The sequence below is a fragment of the Aegilops tauschii genome, chromosome 7, assembly GCF_002575655.3.
Source record: "Aegilops tauschii subsp. strangulata cultivar AL8/78 chromosome 7, Aet v6.0, whole genome shotgun sequence".
NCBI lineage: Eukaryota > Viridiplantae > Streptophyta > Magnoliopsida > Poales > Poaceae > Aegilops > Aegilops tauschii.
In genome coordinates, this window is record NC_053041.3 from 567,575,297 (window position 1) to 567,601,889 (window position 26,593).

General features: G+C 44.0%; 4 protein-coding genes across 4 annotated transcripts; 2 read left to right on the forward strand and 2 right to left on the reverse strand.

Annotated features, from left to right (window-relative positions):
* Positions 1–2,520: 2,520 nt before the first annotated feature.
* On the reverse strand, positions 2,521–2,853 carry LOC141027410 (BTB/POZ and MATH domain-containing protein 6-like). Its single transcript, XM_073504439.1, has one exon. The coding sequence runs from the start codon at positions 2,851–2,853 to the stop codon at positions 2,521–2,523; it is 333 nt and encodes a 110-aa protein (XP_073360540.1).
* Positions 2,854–8,787: 5,934 nt separating this feature from the next.
* On the forward strand, positions 8,788–10,357 carry LOC141026432 (putative germin-like protein 2-3). The gene is made up of 2 exons (XM_073502949.1): positions 8,788–8,922; positions 9,019–10,357. Exons 1-2 carry the CDS (start codon positions 8,802–8,804, stop codon positions 9,552–9,554), a joined length of 657 nt encoding a protein of 218 aa, XP_073359050.1. The 5' UTR covers positions 8,788–8,801; the 3' UTR covers positions 9,555–10,357.
* Positions 10,358–13,497: 3,140 nt separating this feature from the next.
* Positions 13,498–14,251, forward strand: LOC109742738 (uncharacterized). Its single transcript, XM_020301836.4, has 2 exons — positions 13,498–13,931; positions 14,047–14,251. The coding sequence occupies exons 1-2, from the start codon at positions 13,592–13,594 to the stop codon at positions 14,061–14,063; spliced, it is 357 nt and encodes a 118-aa protein (XP_020157425.1). The 5' UTR covers positions 13,498–13,591; the 3' UTR covers positions 14,064–14,251.
* Positions 14,252–18,620: 4,369 nt separating this feature from the next.
* Positions 18,621–20,211, reverse strand: LOC109742730 (BTB/POZ and MATH domain-containing protein 2-like). The gene is made up of 2 exons (XM_040396820.3): positions 20,091–20,211; positions 18,621–20,004 (listed from the first exon to the last, which is right to left on the reverse strand). Exon 2 carries the CDS (start codon positions 19,989–19,991, stop codon positions 18,861–18,863), a length of 1,131 nt encoding a protein of 376 aa, XP_040252754.1. The 5' UTR covers positions 19,992–20,004; positions 20,091–20,211; the 3' UTR covers positions 18,621–18,860.
* Between the last annotated feature and the right edge of the window lie 6,382 nt (positions 20,212–26,593).

The following is a 26,593-nucleotide window of genomic DNA, read 5'->3' on the forward strand; positions in this document are numbered from 1 at the left end:
TAATGCTACCGTCAATCAAAGCAAGATAAGATGCATAAAGGATTAACATCACATGCAATCAATATAAGTGATATGATATGGCCATCATCATCTTGTGCTTGTGATCTCCATCTCCGAAGCACCGTGCTTGTGATCTCCATCTCCGAAGCACCGTCATGATCACCATCGTCACCGGCGCGACACCTTGATCTCCATCGTAGCATCGTTGTCGTCTCGCCAACTTATTGCTTTTACGACTATCGCTACCACTTAGTGATAAAGTAAAACTATTACATGGCGATTGCATCTCATACAATAAAGCGACAACCATATGGCTCCTGCCAGTTGCCGATAACTCGGTTACAAAACATGATCATCTCATACAACACATTATATCACATCATGTCTTGACCATATCACATCACAACATGCCCTGCAAAAACAAGTTAGACGTCCTCTACTTTGTTGTTGCAAGTTTTACGTGGCTGCTACGGGCTTAGCAAGAACCGTTCTTACCTACGCATCAAAACCACAACGATAGTTTGTCAAGTTGGTGCTGTTTTAACCTTCGCAAGGACCGGGCGTAGCCACACTCGGTTCAACTAAAGTGAGAGAGACAGACACCCGCCAGTCACCTTTAAGCAACGAGTGCTCCGAACGGTGAAACCAGTCTCGCGTAAGCGTACGCGTAATGTCGGTCCGGGCCGATTCATCTCACAATACCGCTGAACCAAAGTATGACATGCTGGTAAGCAGTATGACTTATATCGCCCACAACTCACTTGTGTTCTACTCGTGCATAGCATCAACGCATAAAACCAGGCTCGGATGCCACTGTTGGGGAACGTAGTAATTTCAAAAAAATTCCTACGCACACGCAAGATCATGGTGATGCATAGCAACGAGAGGGGAGAGTGTTGTCCACGTACCCTCGTAGACCGACAGCGGAAGCGTTATCACAACGCGGTTGATGTAGTCGTACGTCTTCACGATCCGACCGATCAAGTACCGAACGCAAGGCACCTCCGAGTTCTACACACGTTCAGCTCGATGACGTCCCTCGAACTCCGATCCAGCCGAGTGTTGAGGGAGAGTTTCGTCAGCACGACGACGTGGTGACGATGATGATGTTCCACCGACGCAGGGCTTCACCTAAGCTCCGCAACGGTATTATCGAGGTGTAATATGGTGGAGGGGGGCACCGCACACGGCTAAGAGATCTCAAGGATCAATTGTTGTGTCTCTGGGGTGCCCCCCTGCCCCCGTATATAAAGGAGCAAGGGAGGAGGAGGCCGGCCCTAGGAGGGGCGCACCAAGTGTGGAGTCCTACTAGGACTCCCTAGTCCTAGTAGGATTCCACCTCCCATATGGAATAGGAAAAGAGGAAGGGAAAAAGAGAAGGAAGGAAGGGGGCGCCCCCCTTCCCTAGTCCAATTCGGACCAGACCAAGGGGAGGGGTGCGGCCACCCTTGAGGCCCTTTTTCTTCTTTCCCGTATGGCCCAATAAGGCCCAATACGTATTCCCGTAACTCTCCGGTACTCCGAAAAATACCTGAATCACTCGGAACCTTTCCGAAGTCCGAATATAGTCGTCCAATATATCGATCTTTACGTCTCGACCATTTCGAGACTCCTCGTCATGTCCCCGATCTCATCCGGGACTCCGAACTCCTTCGGTACATCAACATACATAAACTCATAATAAAACTGTCATCGTAACTTTAAGCGTGCGGACCCTACGGGTTCGAGAACTATGTAGATATGACCGAGACACGTCTCCAGTCAATAACCAATAGCGGGACCTGGATGCCCATATTGGCTCCCACATATTCTACGAAGATCTTTATCGGTCAGACCGCATAACAACATACGTTGTTCCCTTTGTCATCAGTATGTTACTTGCCCGAGATTCGATCGTCGGTATCTCGATACCTAGTTCAATCTCGTTACCGGCAAGTCTCTTTACTCGTTCCGTAACACATCATCCTGCAACTAACTTATTAGTCACAATGCTTGCAAGGCTTATAGTGATGTGCATTACCGAGTGGGCCCAGAGATACCTCTCCGACAATCGGAGTGACAAATCCTAATCTCGAAATACGCCAACCCAACAAGTACCTTTGGAGACACCTGTAGAGCACCTTTATAATCACCCATTTACGTTGTGACGTTTGGTAGCACACACAGTGTTCCTCCGATAAACGGGAGTTACATAATCTCATAGTCATAGGAACATGTATAAGTCATGAAGAAAGCAATAGCAACATACTAAACGATCGGGTGCTAAGCCAACGGAATGGGTCAAGTCAATCACGTCATTCTCCTAATGAGGTGATCTCGTTAATCAAATGACAACTCATGTCTATGGCTAGGAAACATAACCATCTTTGATTAACGAGCTAGTCAAGTAGAGGCATACTAGTGACACTCTGTTTGTCTATGTATTCACACATGTATTATGTTTCCGGTTAATACAATTCTAGCATGAATAATAAACATTTATCATGATATAAGGAAATAAATAATACTTTATTATTGCCTCTAGGGCATATTTCCTTCAAAACTGAGACTGAACTTGGCCTCCACGGCATTGTTGAGGTAGTCGTCGAGGCGGCAGATGTAGAGAGAGACGAAGTCGGCGCAGCTTGGACTGTCGCCGTTAGGGAAGAGCTCGATCTGCCACGTGTGGCATCCAACCCTGAAGGGCCGGGAGATGATGCTCTCCCCGGTGGGCGCCTTCTCCTTGGCGCGCGAGTAGCCCTGGACCACGAGCAGGTGGTGGCCGCAGTCGGCGCTGGTTTCGCAGGCCGACCCGGCGCAAGGGGGGCACAGATCGACGCCGTCGACGACCGACACGCCGGCGAACAACGACATGGCGTCGACGAATCTGCGAGGTTGATCGATCGAAGATGTTGGCACTCCAAGCTTGGTTCGGAGCTGGGGATTTGAGATCGACGGACTGATGGTTAAACCTGGTCGCGGTCCGCGCGGAGTCTCGGTCATGTCTACATAGTTCGCAAACCCGTAGGGTCCGCGCGCTTAACGTTCGATGACGATTTGTATTATGAGTTATGTGATTTGATGACCCAAGTTTGTTCGGAGTCCCAGATGAGATCACGGACATGATCAGGAGTCTCGAAATGGTCGAGAGGTAAAGATCGATATATTGGAAGGCTATATTCGGACATCGGAAAGGTTCCGAGTGATTCGGGTATTTTTCGGAGTACCGGAGAGTTACGGGAATTCGCCGGGGGAAGTAGTGGGCATAGATCGAGATTAGGATTTGTTGAGTTGGCATCACATCATTCTCTAATGGTGTGATCCCGTGTATCGAGATTAGGATTTGTTGAGTTGGCATCACATCATTGTATGCCCACATCATCCGTGTATAATCACAATGTAACTAGGTGATTATAAAGATGCTCTACAGGTGTCTCCGATGGTGTTTGTTGAGTTGGCATAGATCGAGATTAGGATTTGTCACTCCGTGTATCGGAGAGGTATCATTGGGCCCTCTCGGTAATGCACATCACTATAAGCCTTGCAAGCAATGTGACTAATGAGTTAGTTGCGGGATGATGCATTACGGAATGAGTAAAGAGACTTGCCGGTAATGAGATTAAAGTAGGTATGATGATACCGACGATCGAATCTCGGGCAAGTAACATACCGATGACAAAGGGAACAACGTATGTTGTTATGCGGTTTGACCGATAAAGATCTTCGTAGAATATGTAGGAACCAATATGAGCATCCAGGTTCCGCTATTGGTTATTGACCAGAGATGTGTCTCGGTCATGTCTACATAGTTCTCGAACCCGTAGGGTTCGCACGCTTAACGTTCGATGACAATTTGTATTATGAGTTATGTGATTTGATGTACTGAAGTTTGTTCAGAGTACCGGATGAGATCACGGACATGACGAGGAGTCTCGAAATGGTCGAGAGGTAAAGATTCATATATTGGAAGGTTGCATTCGAACATCGGAATGGTTCCAAGTGATTCGGGCATTTTTCTGGAGTACCGGGAGGTTACCGGAACCCCCCGGGGAAAGATATGGGCCTTATGGGCCATAGGAGGGAGGCTAACCAGCCCACAAGGGGATGGTGCGCCCCCCACAGGGGAGGAGGCCGAATTGGACTTGGGAAGGGGGCGCCACCCCCTTTCCTTCTCCTACTCCCTCTCCTTCCCCTTTTCCCCCTCCGGTAGAAGGAAAAAAGGGTGGGGCCGAATCCTACTAGGACTAGAGTCCTAGTAGGACTCCCTCTCCCTAGCGCGCCCCTTGTTGGCCGGCCTCCTCCTTCCCTCCTTTATATACGGGGGCAGGGGCACCCCAAAGGCACAACAGACAATCTCTTAGCCGTGTGCGGTGCCCCCTCCACTGTTCAACACCTCGGACATATCGTCGTAGTGCTTAGGCGAAGCCCTGCGCCGGTAACTTCGTCATCACCGTCACCACACCGTCGTGCTGACGAAACTCTCCCTCGGCCTCAACTGGATCAAGAGTTCGAGGGACGTCATCGAGCTGAACGTGTGCAGATCACGGAGGTGCCGTGCGTTCGGTACTTGGATCGGTTGGATCGTGAAGACGTTCGACTACATCAACCGCGTTACTAAACGCTTCCGCTTTCGGTCTACGAGGGTACATAGACACACTCTCCCCGCTCGTTGCTATGCTTCTCCTAGATAGATCTTGCGTGATCGTAGGCAAAAAATTTGAAATACTACGTTCCCCAACAGCATCTACATCAACTCTATTGCCCTTCCGATGAAGCGTGAGTAGTTTACCACAGACCTACGGGTCCATAGCTACTAGCTAGATGGCTTCTTCTCTCTCTTTGATTCTCAATACCATGTTCTCCTCGATGTTCTTGGAGATCTATCCGATGTAATATTCTTTTGCGGTGTGTTTGTCGAGATCTGATGAATTGTGGATTTATGATCGGCTTATCTATGAATATTATTTGAATCTTCACTGAATTCTTATATGCATGATTTGATATCTTTGTATTTCTTTTCGAGTTATTGGTTTGGTTTGGCCAACTAGATTGGTTTTTCTTGCAATGGGAGAGGTACTTAGTTTTGGGTTCAATCTTGTGGTGTCCTCACCCTGTGACAAAGTAGGGGAAGCGAGGCACGTATTGTATTGTTGCCATCGAGGATAAAAAGATGGGTTTACATCATATTGCATGAGTTTATTCCTCTACATCATGTCATCTTACTTAAAGCGTTGCTCTGTTCTTTATGAACTTAATACTCTAGATGCAGGCAGGAGTCGGTCAATGTGTGGAGTAATAATAGTAGATGCAGGCAGGAGTCGGTCTACTTGACACGGACGTGATGCCTATATTGCATAATCATTACCTTGGATATCATCATAACTTTGCGCTTTTCTATCAATTGCTCGACAGTAATTTGTTCACCCACCGTATTATTTGCCTTCATGAGAGAAGCCTCTAGTGAAACCTATGGCCCCCGGGTCTATTTTCCATCATATTAGTTTCCAATCTACTATTTTGCAATCTTTTACTTTCAGATCTATATACCAAAAAAACCAAAAATATTTACTTTATCTTTTGTTTAGTTTTATCTATCTCTATGAGATGTCACTTTTGCAAGTGACCGTGAAGGGATTGACAACCCCTTTATTACGTTGGGTGCAAGTGTTTGATTGTTTGTGCAGGTATTGGTAATTTGTGCGTTCTTCTCCTACTGGATTGATACATTGGTTCTCTAATTGAGAGAAAAACTTATCTTTATTTTGTTGCATCACCCTTTCCTCTTCAAGGGAAAAACCAACGCATGCTCAAGAAGTAGCAGAGACCATAGTTCATATTCGGTGCTATGTTGAGTAAGGACGGATGAATGTAAAGAATAACATGTTGTAATAAAGTCAACCTTATAAGTAGAATATTAAAAATATTTTCTAGGTCTAGTAGATTAATTATCCGGTTTGTATACTAACTTGGCAATTTTTCTATAAGACATGTGATATTAGGACCTTGAGTTAAGGTTTTAAACGTGGCATTTTTAGTTGGTATAAAATACTACGATATCCAATCAATTTGTGTGCGATACTATATGAGATATGTTGAATTAACGTTTTTAATTGTGTCGTCATTTTCCAATGAAATAAAAGGTTACATTTTAATAGTTACTTATTTGGGTCAGCTAGACAATTTATCCAGTGTATCGACCAAGTCATCAATTTTGTTGTAGTAATATTATATTAGGATGTTGACTTAAAGTTCTAATTTTATTGTGGCCAGATTAGTCATTTGTATACAATATTCCTAACAAAGGTCTCATACAATCACATGTATATGTAACAATAACATCAATCTTTTATTTATGCCGGCGATGATGTTGAACGCCATCGATGGACTTGTGAGCAGATGCGGATATCATGCTAGAATAATCAAAATTCTTGTCCAACACAAATTGTTATTAGTCTATGTGAGAAGAAGCACTCACAAATTTTTTCAAATAATTAGTACTCAGTTTAGCTATGCGTGTAGCCAACTGTATCATTCTTTTTTTAAGGGTCAAGTGTGTCCTTCCTAATTAGTCATTATAAGTCAGATACGTGAGATGCAACTAAAAGAAAGATACGTGAGATGTAGTAGTTTTTTATGTTTCTTTGGAGGGGACGTGAGATATAGTAGGGTTTTTTTTTTTGAAGGGACACGTAGATAGATGTATGGTGCATAAGCAAGATCATCCGCTGAGTTGTAATTTTTTTATTTGCAGAGAGTGTTTTCTTTTGGTTAATTAAGTCATACATGTAGGGTATATTTCACAACTAATTGTTAGCTTTGGGTCCATCAGTGTTACGTGCAGTCACGTAAATCTAATGGTTATATTTTTAATGATCCACCAAATTAATGGTCGGATGTCTCTAATTTTTTATGAGATTTTATAGCCTATTTTTCTTTTTTCTGGTTAGCCCATCAAGTTTTTTTTAATATATAAGGATAGATGTGTTGACATGAGGGAGCCCATAAACATCCTTACAATAAGCCTCTTGTACATGCATTTAAAAAATAATAATCATAAGGATGATGACGTAGCAAGCTTATATGTGCTAACAAAATAAGATCACCTATGATAATGCATTATCAATATAGCAAAATGTAAAAGTTGTAGAATAATCACAAGAAAATAATCTTGAGAATCGCTACCGTTTAAAAACTTCGCAAGTACTGTTTAGGAGAATATCTATAGAAATATTAAGCTCCCATGACTTGAAGCGTTCTGATGCTTCGGAGTTGTGGGGTCACTGAGGGGGCCGTCCTGTAAGGTTGTGTCAGTTTAGTTTTATCTATCCTTCTCTTTTTTTCACATTTTAATTCTTGAGTGCTTATTAAAATTTGTGAACATTAAAAAATGTTTCTTAAAAATTCAGATTTTTTTCAGATTCATTAATATTTATTACTCCCTTCGTCCATTTCAGATTCAAAAATGCATTAGGCCCTATATATATGGATAGAGGGAGTACATTAACAGATATTTTAAAGTTCGTGGTCATCTTTAAAGTTTGTGAACATTTTTAAAATTTGAAAACTTATTTAAAGTAGATACTGAAGTTAATATTGCAAGTTTTCAAAAGATTGTTCTTCATGTTCTCTCCCCTGTGTACCTTATTTAGAATCTCATAGAGATGTATAACACAGAGTTTGTGCTCATATTCACTGAACACTGGCTAAACAACTTTAATCAGCCCTTGCATAAACATATATCATTACAACATCATAACTAGTTGATGATGGACAAGTTGTAACTAAAGACGCTCACGCTAAAGCAAAATTGCTTAGCAGTGGTGGCACAAAATAGCTACCCGTGGCGGGCGCCCGCCACTGGTATTTAGGTTACCATTGGCGGGCCTAAAGTACCACCCTCCACTGGTAATCTAAATACCAATGGTGGATGTTGGACCCGTCACTTGTATTTAGGACACCAATGGTGGGCGTAGTTTTGTGCCCGCCAGTGCTAAGGTTTACAGGAACCCGAAAAAAAACAGGATGGGCCGGGAAAGCCCGCACCCATGGGGTCATCAACATCCATGTGTGTAGGGGATGCCCATGACGTAGCCACCATAGCCTCGTCATCGTTGTAGCGGACGCCACTAACAAGCATGATGTCATTGTAGCCAGCCACTGCCGACGTGCACTGCTGTTGTCGGTGCCCACAACAGGATCCGGCAGCCGCTGACCGGCATGAACATCATATCAATTTCACATTCACAATGAGTAATGTTTTGATTTCACATTTATTTCAAAAACTAATACTATGTCCATTCACAGGGAACGGACAACAGTAGCAATATAGATCAAAGAATCCATGTGAATTTTGAAAACAAGTTTTGCATTAACTGAATACTAGCAGCAGCAATCTATTTCAAAAACCTAAAACTAGATGCAATTACATACCTTTCCTGGCGTGGAGGGATCGCATGCTCTGCTGGATTCTTGGTCAATCGATGTGGATATGTACAGGCGACTTGTTCAAGCATAGATTGCTCTGATGTAATCATGCATGCTATATATTAATTTGATCCTGCCGTCCCACATACATACGTACGGGTAGCAGGCTGTGTCCAGATATATACACGCGCTCTGCAGGCTGCCCACACCACAAAGACTTGTTCCTACACCCAATCATGTGTATCTAGACATACATATATGTATGGCAAGATCTCCCTATAAATACTAGCCTTCTTCACTCCTTAAACATCGCACAGTTCAAGCAGCGCTAGCATAGCAACCAATTCCAAAGCTCGACTGCTTGCTAATTTACTCTAGCGAGGAGAAAACAAAGAGACATGGCCATTCGAGTGTTGCTCCTTGCAGGAGCTCTCCTGGCCTTTGCATGCTCGCATGGCGCCACCGCCTCCGATCCCAGCCATCTCCAGGACTTCTGCGTCGCTGACAAGACATCTCCAGGTACAACATACACACTGATAAAGTCCATATAACTGTAGTTAAGCTTAAGCAATCACTCAATTAGACTATCTTATATGAATGCATCTACCTACGCAGTGCGTGTCAACGGACTGGCTTGCAAGGCCGCGAAAGAGGTCGTCGTCGAGGACTTCTACTTCTCCGGCCTCCACGTGGCCGGCAACACGACGAACAAGCAGGGCTCAGCGGTGACCGCCGTCAACGTCGCGCAGATCGGTGGACTGAACACCATGGGTGTCTCCCTCGTCCGCATCGACTATGCACCGTTCGGCCTCAACCCTCCCCACACCCATCCGCGTTCCACTGAGATTTTGACCGTGCTAGAGGGTTGCCTGCACGTCGGTTTCGTGACGTCGAACCCCGAGAACAAACACTTTGAGAAGGTTCTCAACAAGGGAGATGTGTTTGTGTTTCCTAAGGGCCTCGTTCATTACCAGTACAACAACAGGACTACTGGTGCAGTAGCTATTGCGGCGCTGAGCAGCCAGAACCCTGGAGTGATCATGATAGCCAACGCGGTGTTTGGAGCCGAGCCTTCCATCCCGGCCGGTATTACTACCAAGGCCTTCCAAGTGGAGAAGAGCACGGTGGATTGGATCCAGGCACAGTTCTAAGTTTGTGTTCCACGGGTGTGTTGTCGAGTCGATTGGTACTGCTTTGTGTTTAGACTCAAATTTGCATTGCATTACATTCTTTCTATAATATTGTAAGTCGAGGATTGTGTCCTCATTGGTGTGTTTTTTCCTGTTTAAAAAATGTTGATGTGTTGTGGGACACACCCCTATTATTTATTCTAAAAGTAAATTGTTTTATCTTGTGTAATGTTTTTTCACGGGAAGTAATTCTTTATCTTATGTGATGTTTTTTTGAAGGGTTATCTTGTGTGATGTTTTTTTAGAACTTATCTTGTGTAATGTTGATGTGTCGTGGGGCACCCTATTGTTTATTCCAAAGGAAAAAAGTATCTGCGAACCAACCTGTGGTTGGATGGTTAGAGGGACAGTGCTATCCCCAGCCCATCAGGGTTCAAGTCCTGTTGCTCGCATTATTCCTGGATTTATTTTAGGATTTTCGGCGATTCGCTTTCAGTGGGAGGAGACGTTCCCGTCGACAACGAGGCGCCTACGGTGACTTGTAAATATCAAAATGTTGTACCGTAAGTGTATGCGCGTATGTATGAGCGCTTGCGTCTGTACTGTGTTCAAAAAAAAGGAAAATTATATCATGTGTAATGCTGAGCACAAGGAGCCTACACATCCTTCCAAAATAAGCCCCCTGTAAATGCATCAAAATATATAAAAAATCCTAATAATGATGATGATGATGCAACCTTGTATGTGCTGAAAATGGGATCACCTATTTAGTTACAGGATAATGCATTATTAATATACCAAAATGCAAAAGTTGTTTGAATGACCACAAGAAAATAACTTTGAGATTCGCTACCGTTTAAAAACTCCACGAGTATTGTTTAGGAGAATATTAAATTTTGCGACCTCACCGGAGAAGAACCTAACCTAAGTGTTTGGAGCCATCTCCTCTAACCAGCCATGAGGTTTTGGGCATTCAATCTTCATCCTCTCCATGTTCTTCTCCCAAGTAGATACTGAAGTCCATATTGCACATTTCCAAAACACTGTTCTTCATGGTCTCTCCCTTGTGTACCTTGTTTAGATTCTCGTAGAGATGCATAACACGGAATTTGTGCTCATATTCATTGAACGCTAACTGAAAACTTTAATTGGCCCTTACATACACATATATCATTACAACATAATAACTTGTCTTGATGATGGACAAGTTGTAACCAAAGATGCTCACCTTCTATTTGTCACTCGTGATAGTGTACAAAGAAGTATTGATCATGTTATTAGATCAAGTTTCAGGTTTGCCAATAATAACAATCCCAAGTGTTATAACACTGCCACCTCCACTATTGCCCCGAAAGTGGAAAAATGCAATCACTGGGATCAATCCCAATAGCACATAGTAATTGGCCCAAAGCTTGTTCTTTATTTGTGTGTCATCTATGACTAGCATGCATCCTTCCAAGAATCCCCTTCCACATGCATCCAAAGATATATACAAGGTTCTAAAAACACACTCTACAACTTCAAAAGGTATGAGCTCATAAGGTTGCTTCTCCTAAGCTCTTCACCATAATGTCATAGCAACTTGGCTCATCCCCACATACTTCAAGTGTAGATCTCTTGGCCCTCCCTAGATTCCATCCTTGTAGATCTCTTAGCCCTCCCTAGATTCCATCCTTGCATGACACAGTTTATACTCCTTTTGAACTATCTTAGCAAACGACTTAGAGTGTTATCCTCATCATCTCTAACTCTTTCAAATATAATTTTCTACCAAGAAAGGTGTTGTTAGTTCCATTACATCCCACAATCTCTTACGGTTGTGCTCGTCAACCAATCTATTTACTGTAAATGCGCTAGTCATGTTGTCCTTTGTTGCAATGAATCTCTAAGGGCATCCTTCGTGAAAATGACAATCAAATCTCTCACTATTATTATTTCTCTTGTGTATGTGCACTCTATTCCTCATTGTATAATTTTTTGTTGCAGTCCTTACTAGTTCAACAGTGGAAAACTCCACATCCATATTAGCTTCAAGGTTAAAAGACTTGAAATTGTGCATATCTTGCACCTTGTCCATCATCATCATCTTTTTTCTTCATTCTTGTTTGGTTATCTTATGGCAGCTCTAGGTTTACTTCTTCTAATGTGTCAACAGGTGGTTCATCTTCCACCTCTAGTGCATCCTTCCATCCCTTCTCCACTAGATCATCTTGCATATCTTCATCCACATTCTTCCACTAAAGCTCACAATCCTCCTCAATGTCATAAACATTGTCCACAAACTGATAACTAGAGTTATCTGCCTAATTCTTCTCAGTACCCTCAATTTGTGTTTATTCAGCATTGATGCATCCCTCTCTACCCTCTCTCTGCCTCTTGAACACATGTGCTTCTTGCTATATGATGATGTTGCCTATTCTTCTCTGAACTATCAGAGTTTGTAGCATGGGCCAAACAATCATGATATTATCTAGCATTCCTTCCTACCCAATAATATTTCTATGGTCAATAAACATAACCAAATTCCTTTTCTCCATAGATACTTCAGACACGGCATCATAGTCAAACTCACAAATAATAAACTTCGGAGTATTAGAGTTACAACGTCCAGGTTTGGACCAATAAACATCATGGAACATAGATTGCAATCATCAAATGTACCAATAACTTCATCTATGTAGCTCCTATTATCCCAAATTCCATAGAAGAAACCTTTGTGACGAATTTCTACATTGAATTTGTCCTTTGACAACACTACATTGCAGGATACTAAGGAGTAGTTCCAAATCCTAACAAAACAGCCGCAAAATTCAAAATCTTCCCCATGCCTAAACCCTAAATCGTACAAAATTACCAACATTTGGTCGCCAATTTAAAGAAAGAATTAAATCAACACCCAAAAGAACCAAATTGGCACCCTTACATAGCCTATTGTTGCCCAGTAGCTAAAATTTTCCCTAGTCCGCACCTTTTTGAGCTACATCATTCGAGAGAGGGGGGATTGGGTCAACAATATTACCCCACTCACGAGGATATTGAAGCTCCGGAATCTTCGGAGTCACCATCCTCAATATCATTGGTGTCGTCGGCGCACTCGCAACGACCCCTTCACTTTGTACACCTCTGTTACAATCGTCATGGTCCAGGTCATCGGCGCAACCAAACTCGCCACCGCCGGCTAGCCCGCGATGTGCTCACCAGCCATTTTGCTTCTGCCATCGCCGCCAACGTCCTCCATCTCGGCGAAGTCGAATCGGCACGAGTACTCTACGTGTTGGTCTAACTCTAGGGGTGTTCTTGCAAGAAAGCCATCATGCTCGTGCAGTGTACCTCACATGACATTCACGCGCCATTTTCCACCTCGCTGGCATGCCACCTGGACGCTCAGGTTGCGGGGGCCACTTATGACGCCGCCTGCTTGTCGTGCCAAGTTCCCTGACTCATATGAGCACTTTGCAATAAGTGTGGCTAAAATGCACACACACATACGAAACAAGATTTTTCAGGGACATATTCCCTCTGTAAATTTTTATAGGACTTTTTAGATAACTCGAAGTACGAAACAAGTCTGTAGCTGGTACTCCGGGTGCAATTTACTCTTGCCGTGGTGTGTGACTGTGTGAGTCACACCAAGACCAAGTAGATGGATGATGTGTAGTATTATCAGTTGTGTGGATGTGCATGTACTTTCCTAGTACTCCGTATATCTTAGTACCGGCCACAACCACAACGCATAGTGCGCATGGCGCGTTTTAGAATGCTTATTGCAGGTCCACGGCGCAAGTGCTGTCCTAGCAGAAGCCCACTGGCTAGTGTGTACACCCTTCATCACTACCCAAAGTGGAGAAGCCATTAGCATGTGGTCCAGTGCGACTAGAGGAGTCCCAAGTGCTCCACCCATAACGAGGTGCTCCCCACAATGCCGCAATATCACTGCTATATAAGACGCACCACCCATGCCAGAGCAGGCAGCAGCAGCGAGCGATCTGCACTACTCACGGTAAGAACCACAACCACCACAAGTGAGTGACCATCGGAGCAAGGAAAGACCAGGAGAGATGGCAATGAGGCCGCTTGTCGTCCTGGCCCTGGCCGTGGCGCTCGCCGGCGTGGCACTGGGAGGGGGCGCGGCGGAGGGGGCCGGCGAGTGCGGGAGGTCCTCCCCCGACCGGATGGCCCTGCGCATGGCCCCGTGCATCTCGGCGGCGGACGAGCCGGACTCGGCGCCGTCGAGCAGCTGCTGCTCGGCGGTGCACACCATCGGCAAGAGCCCCAGCTGCCTGTGCGCCGTCATGCTGTCCGGCACCGCCAAGATGGCCGGGATCAAGCCCGAGGTCGCCATCACCATCCCCAAGCGCTGCAACATGGCCGACCGCCCCGTCGGCTACAAGTGCGGAGGTACCTCCCTACACATCACATTTCACATGTACTCCTACATACGTATACTTGCTAACCAGTAATAATCTGCTGATAACGTCGTAGCAATGCTGAGTCCGGTTTCTTGTTTCCACAGATTACACGCTGCCTTGATGGCCCGGCAATGCTGCCGATGAAGATGAATGCTGTGGAAGGCGTCGTCGTGTGGGAATAAGCGAGTGGTGCATGTGCCACTTATGTGGGGCACTAGTGACTTCATGGAGGTGCCATCATGTGATGTGTGCTTGTGGGAATATGTTTCTATAAGCATGTAATGTTTCGTCTGTGTTAACGTCAACAAACGTCTCCGTGTGATTTCTATTTTCAGACAAAATGCTTTCACCCGACTTTGTATAAAAGCCTCAAACGGCACCAAAAAGTCCTACAAACACGCAAACACACCACGTTATGTTCATCCGTTACAGATTACCGTCCAAACCAGAAGGTTACAAAGCACCACAGCAAAAGGCTTAACCCACGTACCTCATAATCGATGAGCGAAATGCGTTGATCATCGCCATTGCGGCTCCCATTCATGTTCTGTCATGCCTCTTTGCCGATGGCCTCCAAAGTTGTATGTAGATAAGCATTTTGAAGACACCGTCAACCGACGTGAGAGGGAAAAACCCATTCAACTGTTAATTTCTTGACCAAAACAACCTCTTAAGGATCGCTAGCAAGCCTTGAACACACGGGGGGTCCAAGTCACAAGCTAAAAATTTCCCAAGGGGCGTCCACATAAGTCCTTCTGGAGATTTCAAAACATAAGTCCCTTCGTTTCTAAATATAAGTCCTTCTGGAGATTTCAATACAAACTCCATACGGATGTATATAGACATTTTTAGAGTGTAGATTCACTCATTTTACTTCATATGTAGTCCGTACTCATTTTACTCCATATGTAGTCCATATTGAAATCTTAAGACTTATATTTAGGAACGGAGGGACTAAGTGACATGAGAAAAGGATATGAACACATTATATCACAACCGTTTGAGGATGTGTACTCCCAACTTCTTCAGCAAAGACTGAACCCAAACCACCTCACCTGACGCATTTGCCACGTTCTGCATCTGTACTAGAACATGGCAAAGTTACTTGCTTACGAGCACTCCATGGTACAAGATTTGAAACGAGAAACACTGCAAAGCCTCTTTAAGTATGCCGTCTACTAGACAAACGAAACAGCTGCTCTGGGAAGACAAGTAAAGCTGATAAACAACAGGGTACAGTTACTCACGGATAGAGCCTGGGCACAGAGGATGAAGAAACCATGCGCTTTGTAATTTCAAAACATCTTCTCTGAGCCGGTAGGTAGGATATTTCTTGAAGTATCTGGGGGTGAATGAAACACACTGCTATCTTTGCTGGCACAGGTACAAACCTGGGATCGTTTTACAAGAAACTGGGTACGATCAATGATGCAGACGCAACGCTAGGATGCCGATGGCCGGTTGAAGCATGGGGATAATACGGAGTTATGGCCCGCTAGCACGGTAGTGTTCTTGCTTCTCTTTTGTCACAGCTATATAGGAGTACAGACTACAGAGTATGCTAGTTGTTGGGGCAGAAAGCGAAGAAGAAACGCTCGACCAGCCAAAACTTCAGGACTCGGGAGTGACCTGTTGGACAAGGATGAAGACGTGCATGGAGGAAAAGCTTTTGCTTTTGCAACCAACATTGGATATTGCATACCTTGGTTTGAGTCTCACAAGTTTAGCCTGGTAATGGTATATTGTTATTTTTGGAGATGGAACCAAAATCCATTGATCAAACAAGCTCAACGGATTCGTTGGCTACAAGGCCTAGTACGAAAGCTGGGAGATCCCCACCAGCTTCGCACCATGAGCTGCAAGCCTGCAACAGTGTCAGCTACTTTATCAGGTGCAAGTTCTAGGACAGAAAGACACTGAAAACCTAGCAAAACACTGAGACACCATAAACTTTACCTCCTGGAATGGAAGATCAACCCATTAGCCGAGAGGTCGTGGTCCTTGCTCTGCAACGCCTAGACGAGCACTTGCCCATCTGAATCCACCTCCACTCGCTGGATACCCTGGTCTGCTGCGGCACGAACATTGCTTAGACATGCAACCGCTTCAGCTTGTAAATCATCATCTGCCCTGCGGAGACGGCCTGCTGCTGCAACCAACACAGTCCCCTTCAGCGTCTCCCCCGGCCACCAGGCACCAGCATTGTCGTTTGGATCGAACGCCCCACCGCAGTTGATTTTCCCCACTACGGCGACCGGCGGTTTCCGCTTCTGCTCCACTGCCCGGTTAATTGTCGGAGGCGGAAGGTAGAGTTACCGTATTCGACTTCACATATGCCTACCCTGGCTACCACCTAATCAGTTTCCAGCATTGATTTTGTTCCTCGTTTCCACCACGTCCACAACAGCACTGTAATCTTGATCATATATTTGTCTCCCATGTGCAGTACCATATGCAGCATCCCCTTTGGACCTGAAGATTCCACCGGCTTGCATCTTTCCTTTTCCATGCCCAGCAGACGCCATACTTGACGCACTCCCTTGCATCGCACAAATGTATGCGCCCCATCCTCGTCCAAACGCCAGCAAACTTGACAGATCGTATCTATCTCAATGCCCCATCTCGCGATACTCGCCCTATGGGGAAGGCTGTCATGTGTGATTCTCCACAGGAATTGCCGCACATTTAGAGGGCACGGGCTGGACCAAATGTTAAAAGGGCAGCCCGGTGCACGTAGCTCCTGCTTGCGCAGGGTCCAGAGAAGGGTCCAACCACTTTAGGTTCGACCAAGGACTGGACCATATGTTATTCCAGGAAAATTGCCCCTCCTGCTCATGAGCTGTTGGACTTGGACCCGTGGAACTTCCCCTCAGCTCCTCGACCATCTGATGTAGTTTATAAGCATTTGACCTGATTCAACAAAATGTTGTCAGGCAGATGACATGGTCACAGCTTCCCCACTCGCACTCATCTTTGAACCCATGAAATGTCTGACGAGCCTACTTTTTCTTCTTGCGCTTTTAGTTGCGGCTTTGGTCGAGTAAAATGGTCCAGTGACCATGCTCAACTTACGCTCCACTCGCAGCGCAGTTGCTGAACGGTGCTGAAATGTTGGAGTTTGTTGTTCTTGCTTGCTACACACTGTTGAGTTTCCAGCTGGGACCGTGGGAGGAAGGCCAAACATGATCTGTTTAAACAACACACGCAGATTTAATGAGTACGCAGTGTTGTGTTCCTTGCCAAGGGTTTATGTCTATTATGTCTTCCACTGTGCCTTGCCCAGGGTTAATGAGTACGCAGTGTTGTGTGCCTAGCCTTGAGAAACCAATTGGTGTCGGCCTTCAAGTACATGGCCTCCGGAGCCCTCAGTTTGGTCCAGCAGTGACAGGATCCCAAAGAAAGATAGTGCATATCTGTCTCCATTGCTTAATTTTCTTCCCCTGAAAGCACGGTTCATCCGATTTTATAATTCTACCAGGTTCTTCCTTCCTTTCTTCTCCCTTTGTTCTCCTAATTGTTTCTTCTTCACGTAATCGCATAATCACGATACTTCCAGGTACAACTACTAGCACATTTTCTATGATCTATCAAAACAAAAGCTCCTCGCGATTTAAGCATACAAGGTTCACATTAGATTAGTGCACTATTTGGGAGGAACTAAACTAGAAGCACATGGATGAAGGTTGTTGATTCATGAATTTAAACAAGGCAATACTTCAACCAATGAATGTACAAGCAATGCACATCTGTAATTATGATAGGTTGGATCAGGTATTATGTTTTTGCTTGCCAAATCTATTGCATGGTTCAACTAATGACGAAACCTGGAAAATAAGAATGTTTCCCTACCAATAAACAAATCCTTTTATCAAAAAAATAAACTCCTTCCAGAAAGAAATTCTTGTGGATGATTTATGAGCTCCAGGAGTTACCTAATGTGCAGTCATAGGTAGTGAAGACCCAAACATTCCATTTTCATGTCCTTGCTGTCAGCCAACTCCTGTAAGGCTGGAACACATGAAGAAAAAGAACCATCCTGAACACCAGATGCAGTATTTTTTATATAATCAGTAATATGAAGATAATGTACTCCCATTATCTACCTGAAGTTCATTTTGGTTTTTCCTTCTCGAGTGTGATTTCAACGAGCTGAATATTTCCCTGTAGTGAATCAGCCTTGCAAGAGGGGAGGAAAGAGTAGCCATCCAGAAGCTTCAAACCCCACTTCACCATAAAAAATTCAATCAAGTGATGACCACTGCACAAAAGAATCGAGACGATATATTAGGTGAGTAGCTCCCAGCAGTTTTATCTTAGTGGAGAAGGCTGAAGAATTTATTGGAACCTGCGATTGTGGTGTGTGGTAATGAATAGTGCCCCAGGAGGATGGTAACTGTTGCGAAGAGATCATCAAATTCTTACCAAAATAGATGCAAAACTTGTCTCTGTTGTATTATGAAACAACAACCATAGCAAAGAAGATAAGAATTTTATGATGAATATAATGTAAAGAAAAAGTATACCCAAGCAGCTAGGAGAAGGTTCTTAGGCACTGGACCAAGATTTTCACATTATCATTGTCACTGTAACCACAACTCTTGGAGACCCCTGTTTTGTCTTCCAAATTCTTTCCCATAAATCCCGGTTCATAAAATGCGTTTCCAAAAACATCTACGGAGTACATCATAAAGAAGGCACAGAGCAATAATATACAACACAATTAGTGCACAGAGAAATACACGAGGATAAGACTGCCTAGCTAGGGAACTTGCACAGGGCTGCAAAAATAACAGACCATCCATTCCATAAAGAGACAATTTGCCCATATGTTGGATCTTTCTGATACTGCAGCATATAGGCAAATTACAGGACAAGACAAAAGCAAGACCTAGAACTACAATCTATGTAGAGTGCTTCTTTAAGCAAGCTTGGCAATGACCTCATTCAAAATAGAGGGGTAAGTCGTCATTAAATGCCCCCATCCATTAGTTGACATTACCCTTTTCAAACAGGAGGAAGATTGAGCTTGAATAAACTTGAAGCACGCCATCTTCAACCCGCTGCAGTCATGCTGCTCGGCCAGAACAAGAGTGGCCGCCACCGAGCTCACACCTATGTCCTCAGACAACCGCTTTTCACAGATGAACTTGAGGTGTTGGAGGTCATATCTGTCTGCCGCCGTAAATAAGCCTCGCAGCCATTGCAACCGCATTTCATCCTCTTCTTGTCCTTGTTCCACATCTTGTGCTTCCTCCTGCATGCCTTCCTTCTCCATCTCAGGAAAAGAGTCTGTGTAGATGAATCTAAGCAGAGCCCTGAACACTTTTGCCTCCATGTCTTCGATCCGTATGACACTGGACGTGGTGCCCTCCTTCATGGGGCCAAAGAGCTGCGCCATGAAGACCGTCGACCGGGCAGCAAGCACGCACCGGTGTGCAGCGAATGTCTCGCCGCTGACCTCGAACGTCACATCAGCACCCACCTTACTTTCAAGGAGAGTGTTAAAATGCTGGCATATGTAGCGAGGCGGGGCAGTGCCACCAGCGGCGTCATCCTCCGCGCTGCATACCATGATGTCGCAGCAGATGGTGAAACCATCACGCTTCATATTCTCCGATCGTTCAAGGGCGTCTTTCCTCATGAACTTGCGGTGGCCCCGCGAACCGCCATGGGGGAAGCTGCACGTCTCGGTCCCAAGAATGTACACCAGCTTCTGCCTCTCGGCCTGGTCGATGAAACTGAGACTGAACTTGGCCTCCACGGCATTGTTGAGGTAGTCGTCGAGGCGGCAGACGTAGAGAGAGACGAAGTCGGCGCAGCTTGGACTGTCGTCGTTAGGGAAGAGCTCGATCTGCCACGTGTGGCATCCGACCCTGAAGGGCCGGGAGATGATGCTCTCCCCGGTGGGCGCCTTCTCCTTGGCGCCTGAGTAGCCCTGGACCACAAGCAGGTGGTGGCCGCAGTCGGCACTGGTTTCGCAGGCCGACCCGGCGCAAGGGGGGCACAGATCGACGCCGTCGACGACCGACACGCCGGCGAACGACGACATGGCGTCGACGAATCTGCGAGGTTGATCGATCGAAGATGTTGGCACTCCAAGCTTAGGTTCGGAGCTGGGGATTTGAGATCGACGGGCTGATGGTCAAACCTGGTCGCGGTCCGCGCGGAGTCGTCGCCGCCGCAAAGCGAGCTGGTGTGCCGCCCGCGCCGCTGTCGCCATCCTCGGAGAAGCAGAGTGCGCGTCCGGCCTCGGCCTGCCTGAGCTAGGGTTAATGACTTACCGCGTTATTAGGCTTTTGTTGTCCTCACAGCCAACACAAACTGCAAAGCCCATCGCTCACGGCACTTTTGGCAAAGCCTCATTCTCAAAAAAGTACTCCTACTTTGGCAATTCACAAGCTGAATTTTACAGTATATGCAAGAATATGATGCAACCAAAAACTAGGTAAATCGACTTGAATTTTGCAGTGTGTGTGGTCTGGTTTGATTTGGGTGACTTTCGCGCGGCCGAAGCTGATGTCCTGGACCATGTGTGGGCTTTGCTACCAGAAGAGGCTTCGGCGTGCACCAAGGCGACCAACCAGCTTGGCCTTCATCACGGCATTGTTGAATTTGACTCGCTCCAACCCGGTAAGAGCCCTCGACACAGACGGGTGTGACATGGCTGATGTCGGTGTCCTCCTATGGGAGGCGCGTTGTCTCAGTGCATTGTCTTTTTACCCTTTTGAGTTTATCTTCTTGCGGCGTGAGTATTATGCCTATGATCAATGAGTGTAATTGTTTTGATCGTAACCATGGTCGCTCCCTGCTGTATTTTGTCATGACTGCTTGCAGTTGCATCCAAAGCTCTGCATGTAGATGAATGTTTTCAAGATACGGTAGGGCAGGTCAGCTAATTTGGTCATGATCGTCTAGAGCACTACACTCTGACCTACAAACTAGAGTCATATGACCATGGGTTATTGACCAAAACAACCTCTTAAGGATCGCTAGCAAGCCTCCAGCACACGAGGGATTCTAGTTACAAGCTAACAACTTCTTAATTAAGATAGCTCCACATTAATCTAGCTAAGTGACGGGACAAAAAGGGCATGGAAAACCATGCATTGTAGGGTATTGCTTGGGGAGGCTGTCTATTCCTTTTGGAGACAGATGCATATTTCTTGAGAACTTGACTGGTACAAGATTACAACACACCTAGATAGTATGGCGCCCTCTGTTGCGCCCACTATAGTTGTGTTCGACATCTACATGTTTGTCCATGTGGCGTGCATTAATGCGTAAGAATAATCGTGTGTTTGTCTCTAATACGTCTTCAATGTATATATAATTTTTTTATTGTTCCATACTATTATATTATCAATCTTGGATTTTTATATGCATTATTATACTATTTTATATTATTTTTGAGACTAACCTATTAACCTAGTGCCCAGAGCCAGTTGCTATTTTTCCTTGTTTTTGCCTTTACAGAAAATCAATATCAAACGGAGTCCAATTGAAACGAAACTTTTTGAGAATTTTCTTGGACCACAAGACACCCAGAAACCTTCGGAAGGAGATCGGAGGAACCACAAATTGGCGACAAGCTTGGAGGGCGCCCCCCCCCCCCCCCAGGCTTGTGGGCCCCTGTGGCACCTCTAACCCTAATCTTTCTTTTATAAATACACAAATATTCCCCATAGACTAGAAGGCACACCAAAAAAATCCGACGTCGCAAGTTTCTGTCCTCGTGAGATCCCATCTTGGGGCCTTTTCCGGTACTCTGCTGGAGGGGGTTCGATCACGGAGGGCTTCTACATCAACCTTGCTGCCCTTCCGATAATGTGTGATTAGTTTACCACAGACCTACGGGTTCATAACTAGTAGCTAGATGGCTTCTTCTCTCTCTTTGGTCTTCAATACAATGTTCTCCTTAATGTTCTTGGAGATCTATTCAATGTAATCTTCTTTTGCGGTACGTTTGTTGAGATCCGATAAATTGCGGATTTATGATTAGATTATCTATGAATATTATTTGAGTCTTCTCTAAACTCTTTTATGCATGCTTTATATAGCTTTGTATTTTCTTTCTCCGATCTATTGATTTGATTTGGCCACTTAGATTGATTTTTCTTGCAATGAAAGATGTGCTTTGTAATGGGTTCAATCTTGTGGTGCTTATTGCTACCTCTTGAGCATGCGTTGGTTTCCCCTTAAAAAGGAAAGGGTGATGCAGCAAAGTAGCGTAAGTATTTCCCTCAGTTTTTGAAAACCAAGGTATCAATCCAGTAGGAGATTACACGCAAGTCACCTAGTACCTGCACAAACAATCAAGAACCTTGCAACCAACGCGATAAAGGGGTTGTCAATCCCTTCACGGTCACTCGCAAAAGTGAGATCTAATAAAGATAGTATAGTAAATATTTTTGGTATTTTTGTTGTATAGATTGGAAAGTAAAGATTGCAAAATAAACGGCGAAAGAAATTGGTAAATTGACGGGAAACTAATATGATGTAAAACAGACCCGGGGACCATAGGTTTCACTAGTGGCTTCTCTCATGATAGCATGTATTATGGTCGGTGAACAAATTACTGCAGAGCAATTGATAGAAAAGCGCATAGTTATGAGAATATCTAGGCAATGATCATGAATATAGGCATCACGTCCGTGTCAAGTAGACCGAAACGATTCTGCATCTACTACTATTACTCCACACATCGACCGCTATCCAGCATGCATCCAGAGTATTAAGTTCATAAGAACATAGTAACGCATTAAGCAAGATGACATGATGTAGAGGGATAAACTCAAGCAATATGATATAAACCCCATCTTTTTATCCTCGATGGCAACAATACAATACGTGCCTTGCTGCCCCTACTGTCACTGGGAAAGGACACCGCAAGATTGAACCCAAAGCTAAGCACTACTTCCATTGCAAGAAAGATCAATCTAGTAGGCCAAACTAAACCGATAATTCGAAGAGACTTGCAAAGATATCAAATCATGCATATAAGAATTTAGAGAAGAACCAAATATTATTCATAGATAATCTTGATCATAAATCCACAATTCATCGGATCTCGGCAAACACACCGCAAAAAGTATTACATCGAATAGATCTCCGAGAACATCGAGGAGAACTTTGTATTGAGAACCAAAGAGAGAGAAGAAGCCATCTAGCTAATAACTATGGACCCGAAGGTCTGTGGTAAACTACTTACGCTTCATCGGAGAGGCTATGGTGTTGATGTAGAAGCCCTCCGTGATCGAATCCCCCTCTGGCAGATCGCCGGAAAAGGCCCCAAGATGGGATCTCACGGGTACAGAAGGTTGTGGCAGTGGAAAAGTGGTTTCGTGGCTCTCCCTGATGTTTTTAGGGTATAAGAGTATATATATAGGCGAAAGAAGTACATCGGTGGAGCTCCGTGGGGCCCACGAGGGTGGGGGCGCCAACCCCACCCCCCCTCCCCCCCCCCCCCCGGGCGCGCACTCCTGCCTCGTGGCCGCCTCACGGAGTTCCAGACTTCAACTCCAAGTCTTCTGGATTGTGTTTGTTCCAAGAAAGATCACCGCGAAGGTTCCATTCCGTTTGGTATTCCTTTTCTGCAAAACACTGAAATAGGCAAAAAAACAGAAACTGGTACTGGGCCTTCGGTTAATAGGTTAGTCCCAAAAATAATATAAGAGAGCATATTAAAGCTCATTAAACATCCAAAACAGATAATATAATAGCATGGAGCAATCAAAAATTATAGATACGTTAGAGACGTATCAAGCATTATCAAGCATCCCCAAGCTTAATTCCTGCTCGTCCTCGAGTAGGTAAATGATAAAAACAAATTTTTTGATGTGGAATGCTACCTAACATAATTTTCAATGTAATTCTCTTTATTGTCGCATGAATGTTCAGATCCATAAGATTCAAAATAAAAGTTTAATATTGACATAAAAACAATAATACTTCAAGCATACTAATAAAGCAATCATGTCTTCTCAAAATAACATGGCCAAAGAAAGTTATCCCTACAAAATCATATATTCTGGCTATGCTCTATCTTCATCACACAAAGTATTTAATCATGCACAACCCCGGTGACAAGCCAAGCAATTGTTTCATACTTTTGATGTTCTCAAACTTTTTCAATCTTCACGCAATACATGAGCGTGAGCCATGGACATAGCACTATAGGTGGATAGAATGGTGGTTGTGGAGAAGACAAAAAGGAGAAGATAGTCTCACATCAACTAGGCGTATCAATGGGCTATGGAGATGCCCATCAATAGATAACAATGTGAGTGAGTAGGGATTGCCATGCAACGGATGCACTAGAGCTATAAGTGTATGAAAGCTCAACAAAAGAAACTAAGTGGGTGTGCATCCAACTCGCTTGCTCACGAAGACCTAGGGCAATTTTGAGGAAGCCCATCATTGGAATATACAAGCCAAGTTCTATAATGTAAAATTTCCACTAGTATAAAAGTGACAACATAGGAGACTCTCTATCATGAAGATCATGGTGCTACTTTGAAGCACAAGTGTGGTAAAGGAATAGTAGCATTGTCCCTTCTCTCATTTTTTTTGTGTGGGCCTTTCTCTTCTTTTTTTATGGCCTCTTTTTTTCGTCCGGAGTCTCATCCCGAATTGTGGGGGAATCATAGTCTCCATCATCCTTTCCTCACTGGGACAATGCTCTAATAATGATGATCATCACACTTTTATTTACTTACAACTCAAGAATTACAACTCAATACTTAGAACAAAATATGACTCTATGTGAATGCCTCCGGCGGTATACCGGGATGTGCAATGATTCAAGAGTGACATGTATGAAAAATTATGAACGGTGGCTTTGCCACAAATACGATGTCAACTACATGATCATGCAAAGCAATATGACAATGATGGAGTGTGTCATAATAAACGGAACGGTGGAAAGTTGCATGGCAATATATCTCGGAATGGCTATGGAAATGCCATAATAGGTAGGTATGTGGCTGTTTTGAGGAAGGTATATGGTGGTTGTATGATATCGGCGAAAGGTGCGCGGTATTAGAGAGGCTCGCAATGCTGGAAGGGTGAGAGTGCGTATAATCCATGGACTCAACATTAGTCATAAAGAACTCACATACTTATTGCAAAAATCTATTAGTTATCGAAACAAAGTACTACGCGCATACTCCTAGGGGGATAGATTGGTAGGAAAATACCATCGCTCGTCCCCGACCGCCACTCATAAGGAAGACAATCAATAAATAAATCATGCTCCGACTTCATCACATAACGGTTCACCATATGTGCATGCTACGGGAGTCACAAACTTTAACACAAGTATGTCTCAAATTCACAACTACTCAACTAGAATGACTCTAATATCACCATCTTCATATCTCAAAACAATCATAATGAATTAAACTTCTCATAGTATTCAATGCACTTTATATGATAGTTTTTATTATACCCATCTTGGATGCCCATCATATTAGGACTAATTTTATAGCCAAAGCAAATTACCATGCTGTCCTAAAAGACTCTCAAAATAATATAAGTGAAGCATGAGATATCAATAATTTCTATAAAATAAAACCACCATCGCGCTCTAAAAAGATATAAGTGAAGCACTAGAGCAAAATTATCTAGCTCAAAAGATATAAATGAAGCACATAGAGTATTCTAATAAATTCCGATTCATGTGTGTCTCTCTAAAAGGTGTGTACAGCAAGGATGATTGTGGTAAACTAAAAAGCAAAGACTCAAATCATACAAGACGCTCCAAGCAAAACACATATCATGTGGTGAATAAAAATATAGCCTCAAGTAAAGTTACCGATAGACGAAGACGAAAGAGGGGATGCCTTCCGGGACATCCTCAAGCTTAGGCTTTTGGTTGTCCTTGAATTTTACCTTGGGGTTCCTTCGGCATCCCCAAGCTTAGGCTCTTGCCACTCCTTATTCCAAAATACATCAAATCTTTACTCAAAACTTGAATACTTCACAACACAAAACTCAAACAGAAAATCTCATGAGCTCTGTTAGTATAAGAAAATAAACCACCACTTTAAGGTACTGTAATGAACTCATTCTTTATTTATATTGGTGTTAAACCTACTGTATTCCAACTTCTCTATGGTTCATAACCCCCGATACTACTCATAGATTCATCAAAACAAGCAAACAACACACGAAAAACAGAATCTGTCAAAATAGAACAGTCTGTAGAAATCTGTATCAAACGAATAATTCTGGAACTCCAAAAATTCTTAAATAAATTGGTGGAAGTGAGGAATTTGTCTATTAATCATCCGCAAAAATAATCGACCTAAAAGCACTCTCCAGTAAAAAATGGCATCTAATCTCGTGAGTGCAAAAGTTTCTGTTTTTTTACAGCAAGATTGCAAAGACTTCACCCATGTCTTCCCAAAGATTCTACTTGGCACAAACACTAACTAAAACATAAAACCACATCTAAACAGAGGCTATATGAATTATTTATTACTAAACAGGAACAAAAATCAAGGAACAAAAATAAAATTGGGTTGCCTCCCAACAAGCGCTATCGTTTAACGCCCCTAGCTAGGCATAAAAACAAGAATAGATCTAGGTATTGCCATCTTCATTATGCAATCCATAAGTGGCTCGCATAATTGATTCATAAGTCAATTTAAT

Coding starts and splice junctions, on each gene's coding strand:
- LOC141027410 (XM_073504439.1), bottom strand. CDS start 2,853: ATGTCGTTGTTCGCCGGCGTGTCGGTCGTCGACGGCGTCGATCTGTGC.
- LOC141026432 (XM_073502949.1), top strand. CDS start 8,802: ATGGCCATTCGAGTGTTGCTCCTTGCAGGAGCTCTCCTGGCCTTTGCA. Junction 8,923..9,018: donor CGCTGACAAGACATCTCCAG/GTACAACATACA, acceptor CTACCTACGCAG/TGCGTGTCAACGGACTGGCT.
- LOC109742738 (XM_020301836.4), top strand. CDS start 13,592: ATGGCAATGAGGCCGCTTGTCGTCCTGGCCCTGGCCGTGGCGCTCGCC.
- LOC109742730 (XM_040396820.3), bottom strand. CDS start 19,991: ATGTCGTCGTTCGCCGGCGTGTCGGTCGTCGACGGCGTCGATCTGTGC.